Source organism: Neopelma chrysocephalum, unplaced genomic scaffold, assembly GCF_003984885.1.
Source record: "Neopelma chrysocephalum unplaced genomic scaffold, ASM398488v2 Primary Assembly neopelma1_141, whole genome shotgun sequence".
In the NCBI taxonomy this organism is placed as follows: Eukaryota; Metazoa; Chordata; class Aves; order Passeriformes; family Pipridae; genus Neopelma; species Neopelma chrysocephalum.
In genome coordinates, this window is record NW_020897803.1 from 604,348 (window position 1) to 613,587 (window position 9,240).

General features: G+C 53.8%; 1 protein-coding gene across 2 annotated transcripts in view; it reads left to right on the plus strand.

The window, feature by feature from the left end:
* The first annotated feature begins 207 nt into the window (after positions 1-207).
* The window catches only part of MAP6 (microtubule associated protein 6), a 32,089-nt gene continuing 23,056 nt past the window's right edge, over positions 208-9,240 (plus strand). For both annotated transcript variants that reach the window (XM_027699811.1, XM_027699812.1), the window contains exon 1: positions 208-975. In XM_027699811.1, coding sequence (XP_027555612.1) covers positions 251-975 — 725 coding nt within the window. In that variant the 5' untranslated portion in view covers positions 208-250. The remainder of the gene's footprint in view (positions 976-9,240) is intronic.

The following is a 9,240-nucleotide window of genomic DNA, read 5'->3' on the forward strand; positions in this document are numbered from 1 at the left end:
GTGTGCCCAGGTGTGTCACAACTCCCCCCATGTCTCAGGTGCGTGCCCAGGTGTGTCACGCAGTGTCCCCCCTCTCCCGTGCCCGTGTGCAAGCCCCGCCCCCCGTGCCCCGCCCCTCCAAGCCCCGCCCCGCGCTGCCCCGCCCCGCGCGGTGTGGGCGGAGCGGATCCCGGCGCGCATCCCGGCGCGGATCGCGGCGATCCCGGCGCGGTGCCGGTGCCGCTGGCGGTGCGGGGCTGGCGGGGCCGCCATGGCGTGGCCCTGCATCACCCGCGCCTGCTGCATCGCCCGCTTCTGGAACCAGCTGGACAAGGCGGACATCGCCGTCCCGCTCGTCTTCACCAAGTACTCGGAGGCCACCGAGCATCCCCCCGCGGCCCCGCCGCGCCCCGCGGCCCCCATCGAGACCCAGCCGGGCGGGGAGGCGGCGGCGGGCGGGGAGCCGGGTCCCGGTGCCGCCCGGCCCGGCCCGGCCCCGCACGGCCCGGCCCCGCACGCCTCGCCCCCGGCGGACTCGGTGATGCGGCACGACTACAAGCCCTGGAAGGTGCAGCGGCCCGAGCCGAGCTGCAAGCCCAAGAGCGAGTACCAGCCCTCGGACACTCCCTTCGAGAAGGAGACGCAGTACCAGAAGGATTTCCGTGCCTGGCCCATCCCCAAGCGGGGCGACCACCCCTGGATCCCCAAACCGGGCCCTTCCCCCGTGCTGGCCTTGGACCGCGCTTCCCCGGAGAAACCGGCGCAGGAGAAGCGGCGGAAGGTGCACATCGCTCCCGAGAAGAAGGAGGAAGACCCCGAGGCGGAGGATGAGCATCCCAAAGCGGTGCGGGCCGGGGACGGGAGAGACAAGGCTCGGAAGAAGGCGGAGGAGGCGGGCGGGCAGCCGGCGGAGCCGGGCAGGGGCCGGGCGGCCGCCGATGCTCTCAACAGGCAGATCAAGGAGGAGGTGGCGGCGGGGGTCAGCTCGTCCTACAGGTGAGACACCCCCCGTCCAGCCCCCCAACCTGCCGACCCCTCGCCAGCCCTTCTCCGGTCCCCCTTTGCACGTCCCCGGGAGGAGCATCCCACCCTGCGAGAGAGGCTGTGAAACATTCTGGGGGGGTTCGCACATCCCCCCCCCCGGGGGGGTTGTCCTTAAAATCCCCCCCCTCTCTGAGGTCGGTGATGGGGCAGTAGATGTTGTGCGGGTGGTGAATACATGCCCGCTTTTTGTCGGGTGGGTTGGCAGGAGGTTTGAGTGTCTTTGTGTGTGTGCGGTCCCTCCCCCCGCATCCCAAAATCCAGAGACGCCCCCCGCCTGGGATTCCCGCAGGGGGACTGTCTGGGGTCACGTCCCCGGGATGTGCGAGTGGCCTCTGGTCCTTTCCCAGCGCATCCCTGGATGTCGCGCTGCAGCCGACCCAAAGGAGCAGCATCCCAAGGGGCCCACGCGCGGGTGGGGTGCCCCACGCGCAGGAGGGTCCCGGGAATCGTCCCGGGCCGGGCACCCCCCGAGACAAAGCCTCGCAGGGCCGCAGGACACGCATCCCAGGCCGCTTGGGTGGGGCAGCCTCGGATGCTGCCATGTTTAACGCGGCGCGGGGGGGGGGATGACACATCCCCGGGTCCCCCCACGAGCAGACACGGGTGCCCTTATTTCACCTCGAACAAGAGACCTCGTTTGGGATTCGGGGCGCGGAGCTCCTCGCCGCGAGCCGCTGTCGTTGTTCCTCTCCCTTCGGCGAAGGAGTTGGATGCGTTGGGAATGCAAAACAAAAGTGATGGGGCGGCTGCCCTGCACGTACGTGTTCGCAAGGAGGGTTTGCTGCGGTTGTGTTTTCCAGAGCTTTCCTTGGCAGAGCCCACCGCCGCCGAGCCCGGGGTGGAGGTGGCGGGGAGCAAACGCGGGGGTTTGCGGTGACAAAAGTGTCATCGCAGCCTTTTCGCTTCTCCCCGTGGCCGCGTGAACGCCGGGGTGTTTGTGCCTTTGAATGACTGATTTTCCTCCTCGGGGAGGTTTAGAGGTGACACCCAGCCATCAAACAGGTGGCACATCCGTGCAGATCCGAGCCGAAGCTGGGGTTTGGCTCCCCTGTCCCACCGATGACTGTGTGGCACAGCAGAGCTGACAGTCACCTCCTGTCCCTCATCCCTGGGTGGTTCAAGCAGTGAGATTTTGACTTTTGCTGTCGCTCAGCATCAGCTCTGGCTCTCCCTGGGGATGTGAGCGGTGCTGGAGGCTCAGGAGCATCCAGGTGTGACGGTGCTGCTTGGCTGAGACAGGGGAAAATGGCCAGGGATTTTCGGGGGCTCTGTTCTGCGGGGGTGGAGTGTGTGGGAAAAGGGTTTTCCAGGAGTGACACAGCCCTTTAATCTGCCGTGGCCAGCTGGGGTCTGAGGCTGGGGTTTTTGTCTGCTCACCTTGCAAGGGCTGGGCTTGTGCTGGGGGTGGGAGGGCTAAAGCAGAAAGCCCTCCTGGAGCTGGGGAGTTGTGATGCCTCTCTCCCACTGCTGCAAAGGATAATTGGACTTATTTACTTGCACATTTAAATGCAGATTGGTCACCTTCCCATCCCTCCAGCCTGCTCCAGCAAATTCCTACAGCACTTGGGTTGGGGTTTCTCCCCAAGGAAAGGGTTGGGTCAGCTGGGATCTTAAGTCTAGGAGGAACTAGAAGGATTCAGCTCTCCTTGTTGTTGCTCCTTGGCTTTCAGGACACCCTTAGGGCTTCTCTTTCCACTTGGGTCCTCATCTGCACTCCCATTCCATGTTTTCCTTCCTTGCAGCATATTGCAGGAGGAGTGTTTGCTCTGATGCTCAGCCCTGGAACATAAGCATCTCTTCATTAATGCATAAGTGATGTTGTGGCTAATTGTTCTCATTTTCTGTTCAAATTAGGCATCTCCTAAGCGTTGTTTATTGTTTGGGTTCTTTTTAAAAAGCCAAATGCTCCCAATCCTTGTTGCTACCAAGGGCCTGGCTGCTCACACACTGGGTGGGTGCTGAAACATCTCCAGGGATGGAGGCTCCACAGCCTGTCTGGGCAACCCTGGGGGCCACCCAGCAGCCCAGACTATCTCCTGGTGACTAGGGAGGAGCAGGGATGGCTCACATGGGGCTTGTCCTGCTCGTGCAGGGATGGGCTGGTGCTGCTGGCCAGCAGCAGAGGGCAGGGGAGGTTTCCTTACAGTGCTCTGCCACTGCTGCACATCAGCGTAATGTGACGCTCCAGGCCTGGCAAACAATTCCTTGGTGCGGCCAAAGAGCACACCAGGAGTGGGTTTTCAGCTGACTCTGTCCCCCCTGGGCATTATTTCCCTGTGAGAGCACGGGATGGAGCGAGCAGCCAGCCCAAGGTCATGGGGGAAGTCCGTGCCAAAGGGAGCAATTCCCCTTTTTTAACCTCTGTGTACCAAGGCAGATGAACATTGCAGAGCCCAGGTGAGCTCCTGCCAGGTCTGCCCGGAGGGGCAGAGCAGAGGTGGTGCCTGGTGGTGGTGTCCATGGAGGATGGAGGCTCCTCCCAGCCACAAGGATCATGGATTTGTTGGTTTGGAGAGGCCAGAGCAGCAGTGGATGTCTGCTGGAGGCTGCCTGTGCTCAGGGATCCTACAGAATAAGTAGCATTTATGTGTATTGTTTATTGTTTATTTATATTATTAACAGTATTTTTACTATTTATATATTTATTTACTCATTAACAATAATTTGGCCACCCCCTGGTGGATGGAACCTTTCCTTGTTCAGTTCTCAGATGTCTTGTAGGAGGATCTGGTGGCACCACTGGGGGCTTTATGTGTACTGGGCACAGGGGTGACCCTGTGACCCCAGTTCTGCAGTGCCTGGGAGGGGATTTCTCCCCCTGGAAGGGGTGGGCAGAGCTCTTCTCCCCCCCAGAGTTCTCCCTGGGGATCTGGGACCAGAGAGAGCAGGTGACAAAATGTTCAGACAGTGGCATTTGCTGGGGGTGTGGGACAATTAGAAGCACATTTGGCAAAAATGTAATAAGGAATGAGTGAATACTTTATATTTTTGTCTGGAAAATATGGGAAAAGGCCAGAATTAGGTGTTTCTTGGGTGTTCCCCCCCCCCCCTTCTTCTTCTTCTTTGTCTTTCATCCTTCTCCTTTTGTCACCTTTATTTCCTGAAGACAAAAGATATAAAAGGGAGAGGAAACACTTCACCCCCTTCGCAGGGTATCAAAATGAGTACTAAGGCCATGAATTTCCCCCAGAGAAGCAATATTGCACAAACCAGGTTTCCAGTTCTTTACCAAAGCAATTAGTTTTTTTTTCTCCCCCACCAATTTCCTCTCCTGGCAGAGGAAACAAAAACAATAAAGGAAAATTTTGGCCTGGCCCTGGTATTAATGAATTGCCTGTTGCTGGGGTTCTGTCATTCATCTCAGGCCCTGGAGGTACAAAAGATGTGGAGCAGATGAGAGTTTGTAGTAGCTGTAGAGATGAATGAGTCAGCACTGGGGACTGGCTGTGTGGGTTTGGAAGGCAGGGAGGAGGTAACCTGGGGAGGGATGTCCGTGTGGGAAGGCTGGGGCAGGATACACACAGGCAGGGAATTTGGGCTCCACCACTGTAGCTGTGGACATGCAGGGCTGGAAGGACCTGCCAAGACCATCTGGTGCCCCATCCCACTGCAGGGAAGGGGATGATGCATCGAGACCACACCAGGCTGAAGCTTGAGATGACCCAGCAGCATGTGATGGCACCCAGAGCCCCCCTGCCCTGGGCTGATCCCACTGCAGGGAAAGGGGGGATTCTGCCCCTCTGCCCCCTCAGGTGAGACCCCCCTGCAGAGCTGCTCCAGCCCTGGGAACAACAGCACAAGGACCTGGAGCTGCTGGAGAGAGTCCAGAGGAGGCCCTGAAGATGCTGCCAGGGCTGGAGCCCCTCTGCTCTGGGACAGGCTGGGAGAGCTGGGGGGGTCCCCTGGAGAAGAGAAGGCTCCAGGGAGAGCTGAGAGCCCCTTGCAGGGCCTAAAGGGCTCCAGGAGAGCTGGAGAGGGACTGGGGACAACACAGGGAATGGCTTCCCAGTGCCAGAGGGCAGGGCTAGATGGGATATTGGGAAGGAATTGTTGGCTGTGAGGGTGGTGAGGCCCTGGCACAGGTTGCCCAGAGAAGCTGTGGCTGCCCCTGGATCCCTGGAAGTGTCCAAGGCCAGGTTGAGCAATTTTTCCACTGCTCCCATTCATCTGTGTCACCCCAGCAGGGACCTTTAGGCCCACAGGGCTGGATGGGACCCTCTGAACCTCAGTCTCTGGTGGTTTGCAACCCATTTCCAGCCTGGGTCAACAACAGGTTGTTGTTTGCTGTTTTATTGGGTTTCCTTCTTTCCTTCCTTCCTTCTTTCTCTCTTTCCTTTTGTAGTTTGCTGTTTTGTTGGGTTTTTTTTTCTTTCTGCTTTATTCTTTTGGCTGTTTTGTTGGGCTGCTCAGTGCCTTCCTCCTGCCCAGGTGTCACTGCTTGGTGTCCCCGGGTACGGCGCCCACATCCTTTGGGCAAGTCCAAATATTTTTAGTCTCCTGTTCACTCCCCGTGTCAACCTTTCCTCTCCAGCTCTTCCCTGGGTGAAATCTGTTCAGTAAACAGAGTGTTGCCCTTTGGAGGTGAGGTGCCCATTTGTGCTGAGGCTCCCGAGCCTCATGTTTGTGGGTCTCACGGATTCATCGTGAATCCCTCTGGATTTACCCTTGGATAAAAACCAGCATGTCCACGCTGTTCTCCTCAGGCAGTTCCACCCCTGGAGCTCCCATCCCACAGCAGAAGATCCTGGTGGTTGGTCCCGAGCCTGGCACTTAGTCCTGCTGGTTTCCAGCAGCCAAGGTCAGTGCCTGCCTTCCCCTGTGCCTCCCTGATCCCGCTCCCCATTGGTGCTGCCGGACCACCTGGTGGCACTGGGAGGTCTCATTAGTGCTGCCCTACATTTTTTTTTATGCCAAAGTCAACCTTAAAAATGTTAAACACTGCTAACCTCCTTCCAGGCTGCAGCTCAACCTTGCAGCATCGTCGTCCCCCTCTGCTCTGCTCATGCTCGTGTTCACTGGCTTAATTAAGGATTTCCCACATGGCCTTCCTTGGATAAAAATGCTTTGCTGAAACCTGGTAGATTTTCACATTTCTTTTGTCTGCTAAGTCAGTTATTACATCCAAAGACGTGTCGAGCATCTCTCCCCCTCCCCTTGTCCCACACAGCCGTGTCTGGGGGGACCACCAGCTTCCCTGGGATGCAGGAGCACATCCCACTTCCACTGGTGGCTTCAGGCTGTGACACAAACAGTAAAAAAAAAAGAAGGGAGAGGAATCAGCTCATTTAGACCCACAGTTCTGTCTTTTCCAACTAAATCACGAGCAGCAGTTGTAGATTTAAAAAAAAAAAAGAAGGGAGAGGAATCAGCTCATTTAGGCCCCCAGTTCTGTCTTTTCCAACTAAATCACGAGCAGCAGTTGTAGATTTGGCTCCTCTCACGTTCAGACCGTGACCTTTGCTGTTCCTGTCTCCTGCAGGCTGCACAAGCCTTTGCTTTCCCAGTACCTTGTGCTCCATCCCACATCAATCTTGCTGTTCTTTGCTCTGAGCTGAATGTATTCACATATATATACTCAATATATATATATTTGTATGATATCTTCAGCCAAGCCATGCCCCATCAGGGCAGGAGCAAGGATGCTCTCCTGCTGCCACGGTCCCCAGGCCTGTTGTAGGGAAGTTTTATAGGGTGGAAGTTTTGTTTCTCTTGATTTGTAACTCATTACTCTGGATATCCTTCCAACGTCCTTCGTATTTTTTGTATACATATTTATATGTATTTTTATGTTTAGATTTTTGTACTTATGTATTATTTATTTTATTTTTATAGTCATCTATTTTATAGATGATGTATTATATTTTATATAATATATATTTATTTATATTAAAAATAACATACACATAAACTGGGCTGTCCTCCTTTGACCTCCAACTCGTCTCTCCTCCTCAGCCCCAGCATTGCAGGTGTTCTATGGCAAACACATTTTACTTTCTATTAATAACTGCTTTATTTCCATTAATAGCTCATTGTAAAAGGAACACATTTTTTTAATACTTTTTTTTTTTTTTTTTTTGTTTTGCTCAAACGATGCCTCCACCTGAGGGGACCCTGCAGCACTTTGTGCATGTGGAGAGACTCCTGCTGCTCACTGAGCTGGCTGCAAGCTGGGCTGCTGAGACTACAAAATAAAGGGGTTTGGTACTGGGAAGGTTGGAAGGCTGTTACTTTTTCTTTAAAAAAAAAAAAATTTAAAAAATTAAAATTAATTTTTAATTTTTAAAAATTTAATTTAAAAAAAATGTAATTTAATTTTAAAAAAATTTTTAAATTTTGTTTTTAATTTTTTTTATGTTTTGAGTGGGGGTTTTGTGGGTTTTTTTGTTTGTTTGTTTGTTTTGTTTTTTGTTTGTTTGTGGTTTTGTTTGTTGTATTTTTGTGTGGTTTTTTTGGTTTTATGTTTGTTTGTTTTTCTTTAAAAAAATTTAAAATTAATTTTTTATTGTTAAAATTTAATTTTTAAAAAATTAATTTAATTTCTAAATTTTTTTAAATTTTGTTTTTAATTTTTTTTATGTTTTGAGTGGCTTTTGTTTGTTTGTTTGTTTGTGGTTTTGTTTGTTTGTGGCTTTTGTTTGTTTTATTTTTGGTTTTTTTGATTGTTTGTTTTTTTGTTTGGTTTGGTTTTGTTGTTTGGTTTTTTTAGTTGGTTGGTTTGTTTGTTTGGGGTTTTTAGGTTTCGGTTGGTTGGTTTCATTTGGGTTTTGTTCTGTCAGTGAGCTCCAGCAGGTTTATCCACCCAACCTTGCAGGTGCCCTCCTGGAAAGCAGCCAGGGGTTCCTCTCTGGAACGCTTTGCAAGGTCACCAGGGCCCAGCAAGTGGTGCCTGGCTGCTGCTTTGCTCTTCTTGTTCTTTAAAAGGGCTTTGCAGGTGCTTCACAGCTCGTCTGACTCGGAAAGGGGAGAAAAAGAGAAGGTGGTGATGTTTAAAGAAACCAGTGGCCTTCTGGAGAGGAGCTGTGTATTAATTAATCAAATTAGTTCGTGCCAGAACGGCTTGGATTGGGGGGCACCTTAAAGATCATCCCATTCCAATGGGATTTCCACCAGACCAGGTTGCTCCAGCCCTTCCCTGGACACTTCCAGGGATGAGGCACCAACAACCGTTTGGATCATCTGATTCCAGGTGTCCTTCTCCACACCCATCCCAACCCTGCTCCCCTGGCACCAGGTCTGACCAATGTGATGCTTTTGGGCCTCCTGTGTGTAAGGACCAGTAAGGATGATTATGTCAATTATGGTTCTGTGAAATTAATTCCTAAAACTGGGGGGGGGGGGGAGGGGAATTATTGGCTGCCGTGGTCTGATGTTCCCACTTTGGTGGGCTGCAGGTCAGGACTTGGACCACTCATTATTTGGATGTAAATGGATGTAGAAGGTCTGAGAGGGGGGAAAGGAAGGGGGCACTGGAGGTTTAAATTTAAATTTAAATTGCCTGTGGGATGTTCAAGGCATCCCGTGCGAGGTCCTGTGAAGGTGTGAAAGCCCTGGGCTGGGGTTGCTGGGAGGGGACAGCCCCCAAGCAGGTCCCCTGCACATTCCCAGGTCCCCTGCACATCCCCAGGTCCCCTGCACATCCCCGGGTCCCCTGCACATCCCCAGGTCCCCCCTGCACATCCCCGGGTCCCCTGCACATCCCCGGGTCCCCTGCACACCCAGGGGAGGAAGGCAGAGGCTCAGCCGAGCAGCAGAGTTGTCACAGTGTCACAGCCAGTAGCCATGGCAACTCACGGGGAGGAGCCCCCGAGAGGGATGTGTTGGCGAGCAGCCCGGTGGAGGCAGGACACCGGGAAAACCACACAAGGAAAACCCATCCGGGGGAACTGGGGTGGGTTTCGGGGAGCTGGGGTGGGTTTGGGGGAGCTGAGGTGGGTTTTGGGGAGCTGGGATGGGTTTCAGAGAGCTGGGATAATTTTTGGGGAGCTGAGATGAGTTTTGGGAAGCGGGAATGGGTTTCAGGGAGCTGGGATGGGTTTGGGGAAGCTGGGATGGATTTCAGGGAGCTGAGGTGGGTTTTGGGGGAGCTGAGGTGGGTTTCGAGGAGCTGGGATGGGTTTCAGGGAGCTGGGATGGGTTTTGGGGAACTGGGATGGTTTTTGGGAAGCTGAGATGGATTTCGGGGAGCTGGGATGGGTTTCAGGGAGCTGGGGTGTGTTT